This window comes from Microtus ochrogaster, chromosome 16, assembly GCF_000317375.1.
Source record: "Microtus ochrogaster isolate Prairie Vole_2 chromosome 16, MicOch1.0, whole genome shotgun sequence".
Lineage (NCBI taxonomy): Eukaryota > Metazoa > Chordata > Mammalia > Rodentia > Cricetidae > Microtus > Microtus ochrogaster.
Genome location: NC_022018.1, coordinates 22,426,976 through 22,440,726, shown reverse-complemented (window position 1 = coordinate 22,440,726; position 13,751 = coordinate 22,426,976). Strand labels below are relative to the sequence as shown.

At 46.3% G+C, this 13,751-nt stretch overlaps 1 protein-coding gene across 1 annotated transcript in view; it reads right to left on the bottom strand.

Annotated features, from left to right (window-relative positions):
- Phyh (phytanoyl-CoA 2-hydroxylase) overlaps positions 1-13,381 on the bottom strand; it is a 19,555-nt gene extending 6,174 nt beyond the window's left edge. Inside the window, exons 1-6 of the mRNA XM_005354851.2 lie at positions 13,246-13,381; positions 10,356-10,414; positions 8,334-8,444; positions 6,789-6,957; positions 5,843-5,924; positions 3,333-3,514 (exon numbers count right to left, since the gene is read on the bottom strand). Coding sequence (XP_005354908.1) covers positions 3,333-3,514; positions 5,843-5,924; positions 6,789-6,957; positions 8,334-8,444; positions 10,356-10,414; positions 13,246-13,320 — 678 coding nt within the window. The 5' untranslated portion in view covers positions 13,321-13,381. The remainder of the gene's footprint in view (positions 1-3,332; positions 3,515-5,842; positions 5,925-6,788; positions 6,958-8,333; positions 8,445-10,355; positions 10,415-13,245) is intronic.
- Positions 13,382-13,751: the final 370 nt, after the last annotated feature.

Below are 13,751 nucleotides of genomic sequence, written 5' to 3'. Positions count from 1 at the left end.
AAAAAAAAAAAAAAAAAAAAGAGCTAGCCAGAAACAAGCTAAGCTAGGCTGAGCAGTCAAAACTAATAAGAAATCTCTGTATCATGATTTGGAAGCTGGTTGGTGACCTGAAAGAAAATGTCTGGTACAGACCAACCCTTACCTAATCTTAAAAGTATATGTGTGTGTGTATATATATATATATATGTATATGTATATATATATATATATACACATATATGTGTGTATACAACATTATGTGTATCTATAAATTAAAATGTAAATATGTGTTATGCATATATATTATATACACACATAAGCATGTATAAAAAAAAAAAGCTAGGCTGAGCAGTCAAAACTAATAAGAAATCTCTGTATCATGATTTGGGAGCTGGTTGGTGACCTGAAAGAAAATGTCTGGTACAGACCAACCCTTACCTAATCTTAAAAGTATATGTGTGTGTATATATATATTTGTATATATATACATATATATATACACACATATATGTGTGTGTATACAACATACATATATTTACATATACATATATAATACATATGCATATATTCACTGTTTGAGGAGGTGATATTCATGTCACAGCACATGCGGAAGTCACAGACAATTTATGGCATTTATTTCCTCCCATGTGGAGCTCAGGGATTAATGGGCTGTATCAAGTACTTTCACCTACTATCCATCTCTCTGCCTCCACCTAACCCTAAACTGATGAATTTCACAATTTCAGGTTTACCATCATGAACAGACTGAAATGGTTTTACATGATAACAATATGTACTATAGTATAGAACTGTTTTAAGAAAGCTACCATCCAGCCGGGCAGATGTGGCTGGATGAAGGTGAAGAGGGGTTTTTCTTTTCCTTTTCTCCTCCTCCTCCTCTTCCTCCTCCTCCTCTTTCTTCTTCTTTTTGAGACAGAACAAAGAACCGAAAAAAAAAAGAAAGAAAAAAAGAAAGCTACCATCCTAGGCTAGCTTGATGGCTTAGTAGGTAAATGCCAAGATTGACCTCCAGGACCTACAAAGTGGAAGAAGAGAACGTTCATGCAAGGTGCCCTCTGGCCTCCTCATGTGCGCTGTGGAGCACACAAGGATGCCAAAAATTAAAACCAGAAACTGACTTCCTGAGACAAGCTCTCCAAGCTTTTTGTCCTAAGACAAATTCTCCATTTCCTCCAAAGTCTCAGTTCCCTGTTTTTACCATTGATAGGCTATCTACCCTGACCCTCACCTGAGAGCGCAGGGGATCTCTGGGCCTTAGATTTGAAGCAATGAGCGCTTCTCCCCTGGTTCTCTGCCTCTGGCTTCCTAAATTTCAATGCCTCTTGTACCATATCCCAAAGTAACTGTTCCTGAAGAACTGGTTCGAGCTCCTCGTTCATCGATGCAGAACAGCTCCCCACAGCAAGAGCTGAATGGGTAAGAAGACAGGGTGTAACCAAGCAACAAAATAAAACCTGGCAATGCAAAGAACTGAGCTATCAAGACATACACCACATCAACGAATCTCAAAAACGCTAAGCAAAAGAAGGCACACAAAAGAGTGAATACTACAACAAAATGCAGACAAATCTGTAAAAATGGAAAACAGCTCAGTGATTGTTTTTGATAACAGGTGAAGAGGGGTTTTTCTTTTCCTTTTCTCCTCCTCCTCCTCTTCCTCCTCCTCCTCTTTCTTCTTCTTTTTGAGACAGGCTCTTACAATGCTGCCTAGACCATCCTGGAACTTCCCATTCTCCCACCTCAGTTTCCTAAATGCTAGGATTTTAGGCATGTTCCACCAAGCCAAGCTAAAGGGACTTTGATTCTCTTGAGTATGGTAACCAATGTGCATGCATGCCAAAGATGATCACATTATATACTAAAAATACGTACAGCTAATTGTATGACAATTATACTCTAAACAGAGTATAATAAACTTTCTTTACATGAAAGCTTTGTCAACTGCCTACAAAAGGGAAAGTCCAGGCGCCCCAAGCAAACTAGAGCCAGCGGAGTGACTGTCTTCTCTAAACTGGTCCTTCCAGCCTGTTTTCCCTCTGCTAATCTTTTCAATGTCCCTGAAGCCCACAACCCATCTTCATCATGAGTGCCCAGCTCTTCTTGCTCCTTAGCATGCCCGTGCTTGCTCTTGAGCTCCATGCCTCTTTTCTAGAAGGAATTTCTCTACCATGCTCTTCAATATTCAACTCAGTCACCAGTTTTCTCAACCTTACTAATGCTGCAACCTTTAAGCAAGCTCCTCAACCTTTAAGCATAAGCTCCTCATGCTGTGGCGCCTCACCATAAAATTATTTTCACTGTTACTTCATAACTGTTATTTTGTTACTGTTATGAATCATAATGCAAATATCTGTGTTTCTGGATGTAAAAGGTATCTGACCCCCCTAAGTGGTCACAACCCACAGGTCGAGAACCATTGCTCTAGTCTCTGCTGGTCTTTGCAATTGCAGGTAACAGTCTGGCCCTCTTCTTCACTCTGAGATCCATTATCAGTTGGTAAGACTAATTTGTCATTTATCACATGTGTCTGGGGCTGAAATGTTTATGACTGGCCTTTGTGACAGAATTTATGTAGCAGGGACCCAAGTCCCCCACATTGGCTTGGCTTTCAAACACGTGTTGAAAAGATAGTTGTCATTAGCTATTTTACCTGACATCCTCAATTTTGCTCTGGTTCTAACTGTATATATAGCTCAAAACAATATATGCTATGAAAGTAAACACAGTCTCCTTCCCAGGATCCTAGTGTTCACAGATGGAAACAGAAACAGCAAAAAGGTTCTGGAAAGACTCAGCCACTGAGCTGAGGAGATGGCTGGTCCAGTATGAGGACCCGAGCTTGGACCTCAGAACACATGATAAAAAGAAAGGGAAGCCCGGGTAGCTTGGACCTCAGAACACATGATAAAAAGAAAGGGAAGCCCAGGTGTGTGCGTGTTCACTTAATCCCAGTGCTGCGGAGGGAGAGATTGGCGGATCCTGGGGCTCACTGGCCAACCAGGCTAGCCTACCTGGTGAGAGACCTGCTTTAAAAAACAGAAGACCAGGCACTGGTGGTGCACGCCTTTAATCCCAGCACTTGGGAGGCAGAGGGAGGTGGATCTCTGTGAGTTTGAGGCCAGCTTGGTCTACAAGATCTAGTTCCAGGACAGGCTCCAAAGCTACAGAGAAACCCTGTCTCGAATAAAAGCAGCAGCAGATAGAAAGTGCCTGAGAAATGACACCCAAGGCTACCCTCTGGCCAGCGTGTGCACACACGTCTTGCATACACACACACACACACACACACACACACACACACACACACAGAAGCAGCAGTTATGCAGCCCTACCTCCCATTTGGGGTAACCATGTGGCTTCAGAGAGCCTTTGTGGGTGCCAGGGAGCACTACCAGACAACCGTTGTTTCTGTCAATGTGCTCCATGGCGGTCCAGGCACAAACAATGCGATTGCTGGGGCGGAAGGGGAAATAATGTAGATCCTGATGCAAGGGGTGCCGGGACGTCTTCTTGCCTGCAACAGAACCCATTGTCAAAAAAAAAAACCACATAAACAAAACAAAAAACCCAAAAAAACAAAAACTCTGAAGTCTTGGAATTTTGTCATTTGCCTAAAAACCTAGAACACTGACCTACCTACCAGAACCAAATAAATGTCTGGGCCGTGATGGTGCACACCTTTAATCCCAGAATTCAGGAGGCAGAGACAGATGGATCTCTATGAGTTTGAGGCCAGCCTGGTCTACAGACCAAGTTCCAGGACAGGCAGGACTACAGAGAAACCCTGTCTCAAAAAACCAAACCCAAACATATGAAACAATGCCATAGGAAGTCAGTCTTAAGAGATAAGCAACCAACTGAAGCATCGGTGAGGCCCCCCATCTCTGGAGGGCTGGTTAGCAATCCTTCCAGCATGCACACCTCATTATCTCTGCTACACTTCACCCCTTTATTGCTTGGAGTTTTCACAGGGGCAGCAGCATTCAATAAGGAGCTTACTACAGTTGGATTAATGCAATTGTGAGGAATTCTATGGAGCCAAGCTCCAGTTCCCCTTGAAGAGGCTGGAAGGCTCTCTCAGAAGCTGTCGTTGGCGGGGAGACAGACATGTATCCAGTTATTGCCACAGAATACATGGCCACTTTCCATGGCTTTGCCCTTGGGTCTTGGTTCCCTAACCACGTTCCCAGGAAAAAACACGGTGATGTTATAAGCTTTGGTCATGTCACACAGGAAGAGTGGGAGGGCAAACAGCTCTCATGGCTGATTGCTGCTGCTGCAGAAGGATTTCTCAATATGGCTGAAGAGCCGGCTACAGTAGACTCTCTGGGGCTAGTTATTAATATGCAGACACCTGGATTCTATTTCTGGCATAGTGAATTCTTTGAATATACAAAGCACAAGATGTCTCAAGGACTCAAGAGCGATTTAAAAATAATAGTTTCAGCCGGGCGGTGGTGGCGCACGCCTGTAATCCCAGCACTCGGGAGGCAGAGGCAGGCGGATCTCTGTGAGTTCGAGGCCAGCCTGGTCTACCAAGGGAGTTCCAGGACAGGCTCCAAAGCTACAGAGAAACCCTGTCTCGAAAAACAAAAAAAAAATAATAATAATAGTTTCAATTTTGGTATTCATAATCATGTTTTCAGGTCAGGAATACAGAGTCCATGCTGTCACGGCTAAGAGCGTCTGAGAGCTATCGATAGCTTAGTTGGTAGAGTACTCGCCTTGTAAGCATGAGGACCCGAGTTCAATCCTCAACACTGTGCTGCCTAGTTTTATGTCAACTTGACACAAGCTAGAGTCATCTGAAAGGAGGGAACCTCGATTGAGAAAATGCCTCCGTAAGACCTGACTAGAGGGTCTTCTCTCAATTAGGGGTTGATAGGAGAGAGCCCAGCCCATTGTGGGTAGTGCAATCCTCTGGGCCGGATGGTCCTCGAGTTTATTAAAATGTAGGCTGAGCAAGCCATGAGGAGCAAGCCATTAAGCAGCACCCCCTCTATGGCCTCTGCATCAGCTCTTGCAGTTCCTGCCCTGCTTGAGCTCCTGTCCTGCTATCCTGTGATAATGAACTGTGATGTGGAAGTGGAAGCCAAACAAACCCTTTCCTCCCCATGTTTCTTTGGTCATGGTATTTCAATCACAGCAATAGGAACCCTCACTAAGAACCCTGTAAAAGTGCCAGGCATGAGAGTGCATACTCGTAATCCCAGCACTGGGGAAGCAGAAACAGGAGGCTCCCCAGTGAGGGCTGACCATCTAGCCTAGCCTAATTGGGGAGCCACAGGCTAGTGAAAAACACTGAAGGGAGATGGACAGGATTCATGAGGACACTAAGACTGTCAACATGCAAACAGCTCTGTGCACATAAGCACGCGCACATGTGCGAGCGCCTGTACACACATGAACATACTTATGCATACAGTTAGGCATGCTGGGCAGTAGTGGCACATGCCTTTAATCTCAGCACTCAGGAGGATCAGCAGGCAGGTGGTTCTCAGAGTTCAAGGCCAGCCTGGTCTAAAGAGTGAGTTCCAGGATAGTCAGGGCTACACAGGGAAGCCCTGTCTAGAAGAAGGAAAAGGCTTAGACACATTGACTAGGAGGAGTTTATGACATACAAATCATTGCTTGCTGAGCGCAGCTCTGTTGAGTCACTATCTGAAATCACCATCACTCTTCAGCGTTGTTTAATAGCAACTGTTTTAAGAGTTAATAAAAGGTTACACATTCCCTCATATAAAGTTTGATAGGTGTACACATTACCTGGCTTTGAACATCAACTTTACACACTTTATCTAGCAGTACTTTTGTGTGCCCCTGACAAAGAAGAGTGCTTTACCAGTATCTGAAGGCTTGTTTATCAGCATTGTGTGCATTGCCATGATATTGGGTCCAGTGAAACACTCCACATATTTCAGAACCTAAGGGGAAAAAGCAGTAAAAAAAATAACTTCATAGGAAATCTTAAGTTCAAGCAAGTGATACAGCATACAGTGATCTACAGAAGAACCAAGATGGTAGAGCAGGCTGAGGCAGGGAGATCCTGAGTTTCAGAGTCAGTTTTAGACAGAGCAAGACCCCGTCTAAAACAACAATAACAAAATTGCCAACAGAAATGCCGGGCTGGCAGCTCAGGGGTCTATCAGCATTGTGTGTGTGGCCACATATTGGGTCCAGTGAAGCACTCTAGATATTCTAGAACCTGAAAGGGAGCAACAACTTGACTAGGGTATACAAGGCCCTGAGATGGATCAGCAACACACACACACACCCTAATCTCATACCTCTACTGACCAGAGTCATAACAATTAATTAATAATAGCTTTGTAACTGATATTCTGGTTATGGAGTCTTAGATGAGGGCTCTTGTTTTTCACAACAAAACACAATTAACACAGTCCACAGGAAAGTCTCTCAACCATGATGCCATGAGCAGTTGGGGTGAGATAGTTCCTTATTTGGACTGGGGAGTCCTCTGCGCATTATCAAATCTCTGGTCCCATTAACAGCATCAGTGACCGCTACTCAGTAGAAGCCATTAACTCGCCCCACCCCAATCATGACAACTATCCATGTCTCCAGATGTTGTCAGTCGCCAGTGTGGGGCAGAATCACCTTCACTGAAGAGCATAGCTCCAGCACCCTCTGTAGACAGGGGCTGGGTAGAGCAGACCAGGTATGAGGCCGACAGGTAAGGGGCAAGTGCTTGCCGGAGTAAACCGAGAAGACATGGGAGGCAGACTTGCAGACTGTCCACTAGGCGGGAAAGCAGGCCCGGCTCTCACCTCGGGGAGGGAGCAGTAGCTAAAGAGCTCCTTGTTTTCTTGGAAATCCTGGACCTTTGAAACCACCTTCTCACTTAGTTCACAGTTCAGTTTTGCAATGGCCACATCCCGCATCACTATCATCCCTGGTGCGTCCACCTCCTTCCTGCAGATCCGTTCAAACTCCGCTCTAGAAATGAGATTTAAAAAGAATGCCATTACGTGGACTCCAAGCACCTGCCTACCCTGCCCTGCTAAGAGGTTTGCAGACTCTGGGACAACCTCTCTGGTCTAGCAGAATAATGCTCATTGATAATGCCTTCTACCTGGAACCGTTACCTCAGCAGGGAAACTCTGTGTGTGTGTGTGTGTGTGTGTGTGTGTGTGTGTGTGTGTGTGTGTGTGTGTGCCCGCGCGCGGGTGCGTGCTGCCTGGCCATTGAGTGCTCCCCCTACAGTGCTGCCATTCCTGGCTTTTTAGAGCTCAGGTCTTTACCTACTGAGCCATCTCCCTAGCCTGGGGAGTGTTTCTTGATACAGTGACATTGTAGTAACAGAGGTCGCGCATCCCTTCCTTACCTGAAATGCTTGGGAACAAAGTGTTTTGGATTTCAGATTTTTAAAAACTACTTGGGATGTTTACATATGCACAGTGTGACATCCTGGAGCTGGAATCCGGGTCTGTGCACTCAATTCACTTGTGTTCCTACCACAACTTACACCCAGGCCTACGGGCATTTTGTGTCCTATTTCTCGTGTATCTGCGTTTTGACTTTGACCTTGCACATGAGGCCGCATGTGGGATCTGGCAGCTACTGCACCACGTCATCACCCAGGGGGTTTCAGATTTGGTGATGAAATCTATTTGCTGTTACAGGTTGAGCATCCCTAATGGAAACATATCTGAAAAGCAAACACCGTGCAGCGACTCTGGAGTGCCAACCAAGCCCTGGTCCCAGTGCCCTCCATCTACTTTACCTCGTTTGGTTCCACCAACAGCACTAAGACGCCAGTAGGATCAAAATACCCCATTTTAAAAGTGGGGATACCGAGGCATACGCATGTTGCCGCAGAACGTATCATGTTAGGGGTAGGACTAAGACTCAAGCCAGAGAGCCTGGCTCCGGGTCCCATACTTCTAAAGTCTCTCAAACAAATCACATCTTTAAAAAGTATCTGCACGTGGCTAGGGAGGGGACTCAGTGAGTAAAACACCTGAACAAATGTGAGTTTGACCCTCCAGAAACCACACGAAGGCAGACACGGTAGTGTGGAACTGTATTCCCTGGATTGCTTCTGTGCTCAGAGGCAGGAGAATTATGGAAGCTCACAGGCCAGTGACTATGTAATGGCAGACAAAAAAGGAGGCCTTGTCTCCATCAAGGCGAAAGGAGAGAACCGACAGCAGGGTGGTCCTCTGACCTCCACTAGTGTGAGGTGACACTAACACCCATCAATTCCCAGACACACTCCTCTCGCAAACAAACCTGAACTAATCTAACTTGTGTTAACATCACATTCATGTAATACATTTTTTTTGGTAAAATCATAAATAGCAGCAGTATACCGAAAACGTTCAATATCCTCATCAGATACCAGCTTTTTAATGACAAGAAATCCATTTTCTTCATAAAATTGTCTCTGCTCCAGGCTTAGGACATTATTATCCAAAGTATACCTAAGAAAGAAGAAAAAATATCCAAGTAAGCTCCCACTTTAAATTGCATGCTAATGGTATACCAGTGACCTGAAATACATTCACAGGGGGGAGACAGGGTCTCACTATGTAGCTCTGACTAGCCTGGAACTTGGTGTAGATACATCAGGCTACCCTTGAACTCACAGAGATCTGCCTGTCTCTGCCTCCTGAGTATTGGGACCAAGGGTGTGTGCCACCACACCCAGCCTACAGTCATACTTTTAAATTCAATATTTCTGTTTATATGGCTTTAACAAAGTAACCTAGAAAAGGTTAGAGTGTTAGTCCAAAACGTTACATATGGTCACCAAAAAAAATGAGTATTACTGGAAAAAATAATTACCAAGGAATTATATCCATGCAATAGATGTTAAAAATGAATGGCAGAATAATGTGGACACACTTGTCATAATAGAATATGATTAAAGCCATATAAAACAATACACAGAGAAAGAAAGGGGGAGAGAGAAGATGAGGGGCCATGGAAATGTCACTCAGTGGCAGAGCAGTTGAAAGAAATTTTGTTTTCAAACAATGGTTGCCTTACAGTAATAGTTCAAAATTCTGACTATTAAGTTTTTCCTAAAGCTAATAAGAATTGTCTTTCAAACGGAGGATCGATACACTAAAGTACATATACCTTAGGACAGGGGCTCACTTTGCAGCACAGGCTGGCTTCTGTAAAGTCTGGGATTCCACGCATGTACCGCCATACCCAGGCCATCCATTTTAAACTGTCTAGTCAGCACAGTCTCAGAAGCAACCAAAGTAACAAAACTCCCATACACAGATCATAAGTTTATACAAACCCAGATCAACCAGCCCACCCATCAAGGTTGGCACTGTGGCTATATGTATGATGTTTACGAGGGCTGGACTTCCCCCTTTTAAAACAAGGCACTACATACGCCAGGTTCTGGTTATAGTAATCTCAGCTACTCAAGAGGCTGAGGCAGGAGGATCTTAAGGTCAAGACCTACCTGGTGAGACCTTACTTCAAAAAAATAAATAACCTATGGCCAGGCAGTGGTGGCACACGTCTTTAATCCCAGCAGTTGGGAGGCAGAGGCAGACAGATCTCTGCGAGTTCAAGGCCAGCCTGGTCTACAAAGTGAGTTCCAGGACAGCCAGGGCTGTTACACAGAGAAACTCTGTCTTGAAAACCCAAAAGAAAGAAATTAAATAAATAAATAACCTTACACACACACTCAAAATGCCAGCCAATGTGTCAATAAAACCAAAATAGAAGCTAAATTAAATGTGACATACAGTGCTTGTATTTTTCAGGGGTTAGATTATGCATTTTCTATTTTTTTAGAATACACAAAGAAAATTTAAGTTGGGCTCTCCAAAGTTCCCTGAAGATGTACCATTTAGACTGCTTCTTGAAAGCCACGTGTTTCTATAGTGAGTTCTAATGAGGCAGGTGCTGCCTGTTACCTGGCTGTAAGGAGGACGTTCTATCCCAGCTACCACTGTCCTAGTCAGGGTTACTACTGCTGATCTGAAACACCATGACCAAAAGCAACTTGGGGAGGAAAGGGTTTATTTGGTTTACACTTCCACATCACTGTTCATCATGGAAGGAACTCAGGGCAGAAAGCCAAACAGGACAGGAACCTGGAGGCAGAAGCAGAGACCACGGAGGGGTGCTGCTTGTGATGGCTTGCTCAGCATGGCTTACTCAGCAGACTTTCTTACAGAAACCAGGGCTGGCCCTTCACCCATCAATCACTAATTAACAGAATACCCTACAGGCTTGCTGACAGCCCAACTTACGGAGCCATTACTCAACTGAGATTCTTAGATGAGTATCTTATGTCAAGTTATCATAAAACTAGACAGAATGAGTGCAGAGCACAGTTGAAGGTTAAGATGAGATCTCCTTACCGGAACTGTTGAGGATAGCAACTGGCAGGGGGCGCTGCCGCTGATACTGGGTGAGTTACCTAGGTAAAGCATTAAGGAAAGAAAGGAGCTAAGCTTGGTGCCTAACCCTAGCCGCCTGCCTTGTTTCCAGGGAAACCCTGGACAGGCAATACTGGTCCTCATGCTGTCCCTGTCACTGTCACCACAGCTTCCAGTGGGGCCTGAAGACAGGAAGTCTGACCAGCTCCGCCACTTCACTAACCCCCCCCCCAACAGAGCCATTCCCAGGATTTCCTTCTGCTAACTACTGAGCAAATAAACCCTCAAGGTCACACTGTAGGAGTCAGGAGAGAGGTGTGGGCTTAGATACTTGCCTCTTGTGACCCCAGTCTAAATTGTTAAGAGTTCGTCAGTCATTAGGGCACAAAAAGTATGAGCTAGCCGGGCGGTGGTGGCGCACGCCTTTAATCCCAGCACTAGGGAGGCAGAGGCAGGCGGATCTCTGTGAGTTCGAGACCAGCCTGGTCTACAAGAGCTAGTTCCAGGACAGGCACCAAAAACTACAGAGAAACCCTGTCTCGAAAAAATAAAAAAATAAAAATAAAATTATCTTTATTTTATGTGCATTGGTATTTTGCCTGCAAATATGTCTGTGTGAGGATGTCAGGTCCCCTAGGACCAAATTTACAGACCACTGTGAGCTGCCACTGTGGGTTCTGGGAGCTGATCCCAGGTCCATCGGGAAGAGTAGTCAGTGTTCTTAACCACTGCGTCATCTCTCCAGCCCAGTCTCTTGGCCCCTCACCACTGTTTCTGCAGTTTGGTTCTTGTTCTCGGAGAAATGTTTAATGATGCTGCATTGTATAATGGAACACTAAGTGAAAAGTGGACACAAAAAGCTGTGACTACAGTTTAATCCCAATTATATAAATACAGAATATACGTTTTCCCTAATCCACACTTCTTAGAAGCAAATTAAGGCTGGGGAGAAAGTGCCACAATTTCCAGAAGTCTATGTAAGTAATATATTGACTATGGTTCTTGGCCAGCACTGTCCAATATCTAACACCAGCTGCTAGCCACATCTGGCTAATTAAATTGAAAATCGACTCAAGTTAAAAGTTCAGTACCTAGCCGAGCTTGGTGGCTCACACCTTTAATCCCAGCCCTTGAGAGGTATAGGCAGGTGGGTCTCTGTGAGTTCTAGGCCAATGGAGTCTATATAGCAAGTTCCAGCCAGCCAAAGCTACATAGTAAAATCCTGTCTCAAAACAAACAACCAAAAATCCCAAAAGAGTAGCAAGAGATGGCACCAATTATAGTTCAAATATATCTAATGCCAGTATATCTGAAGTTCTCAAATTTTAGCCTACAACCAATTGCCAAGAAGAAATAGAGTGCGAGCCGGGCCATGGTGGCGAACGCCTTTAATCCCAGCACTCGGGAGGCAGAGGCAGGCGGATCTCTGTGAGTTCGATACCAGCCTGGTCTACAAAGCTAGTTCCAGGACAGGCTCCAAAGCCACAGGGAAACCCTGTCTCGAAAAAGAAAAAAAAAATAGAGTGCGAGCTCAACAATGGTGGCACACTCTAATTCCAGCACTCGGGAGGCGGAGGCAGGTGGATCTCTGAGTCTGAGATCAGCCTGGTCTACAGAGTGAGTTCCAGGACAGTCAACACTACACAGAGATAGACTGTGGCATTCCACCCCCACATAACGCGCAGGTCTAACAACTGCTTCCGGTCAGTGCCCGTGCTCGGGATGTCTACTCTCTCCCCACCAGTTTCTCAATGTAAAGAGAGGTTACATCAGCATCATGTGAGATTACTGCCTTGCCTGTCTACCAATCTGCAGGCAAGAGTTTAAACTTGCGACAGGCCTGGCACACTGCTGCTTGTAATCCCAGCCACCCAGCAATTAGGGAAGGTCAAATTAACAGCTATCATGACCACTCTCCGAGAGGCCCGGTCCCGAAGGAAAGAAATCAGAACTGGTATAATCTGGTTGCCTATGGGGAAATCCCAGGCAGTTAATTTTAGCCGTTTCCAGGGCGAGAACCCTGAATTTGGCTGAGCCAGCACTTTATCGACTGAACTCCTGGTCTCTTTCTGCATCTCTCTGCCTTCCTCACACATCCCCTTAAGCCCTCATTTCTTAAGACCAAGGAACTATGCAAGTCGAGAGGACTCTAGGGGCCAGTGCAGAACTCCGGAGACCTGCAGCACTAGGACCCTGCCTGCAGGAGCTCACAGCTCTGTGGAAACGGGGCAGGTAGAGAGGGGCTTCCACCTGCAGGGCAGAGTCCTGCACGCCCTCTCCTTCTCTTTTTGACGACGGGTGCCCCCTGGTGACCGCTGAGGATCCCTGCCTCTGCCTGCCTTCGTCAGCCAAGCAGCTCAGCACCTCTGTTTACAGGGCAACTGTCCTCGGCATTTCTAGGTGTAGGGAAATACAGGGCAGAAAAATGCCAAGGCAGCTGAAAATGGCAAAGTCCTCTTTGTGATGACGTCGCCACCTCTAGTTTACACCTCTCGCTTTACACAAAGCAAGAAACCACCACGGCGCCAAGCAGGCAAGGACGCGCACCAGTCACCCAAGCCCGGCAAAGTCTCACACACCAGCCGCCAGGACAAGGTCCTCTGGGGATGGGGGGAAGAGGGGAGGACGTCACCGAACACGGGAATGCAGCCTCCTCCCCGGATCGGAAGAGCACACGTCTGATGGGGATGGGGGGAAGAGGGGAGGACGTCACCGAACACGGGAATGCAGCCTCCTCCCCGTTTCCCCAGGGGGAACCGAGAAGAGCCGCCAGCGCAGTGGCTCTCCGGCGCCCTTGGAGCCACCACCAGGGTGGCGACGCTCTTTCCAGCCTGACATCCTCTCCCGTCCCACCCTGCAGCCCAAAGGATACAATCGCCGGAGCGGAGGGTCGGTTGAGGTGTCCCAGAACAACCTGCAGCCGGACTCCAGCTCGCTGAAAGTCCATGGTGGAGGTCACCAGAAGAAGCTGCTGGGCCTGGGCCTCACTTATCAGGTCGCAAGGCCCCGCCTCCTGGGGGCGGGGGAGGGGTGGCCCGGCTAGGGCGGGACGCAGCGACAGCTCCCACCTCCGGCGCCCTCCTGGAAGGGAGGGTGCTGGGGTCAAGGGAGATTCCCGAGACGATCTGGGAGTCCACACACGGGGCCGCCGCGGTTTTGTTCTAATCTGCAAGGATTCTCCCTGCGGCACCGAAACACGGAGATTCTAGCGATTGGGGAGAGGTCTCCCGACGACCCGAGGCAGTTCTAAACCACACTTCAAGATTCGTAGTTTTAATCTATGAACAACCACTTTATGTGACTATTCCTCCCACGATGAACCAATAAAAATTAAAAGCAATCTGAGCTATTCAAAAGAGATATTTAACTTAGTGTGAA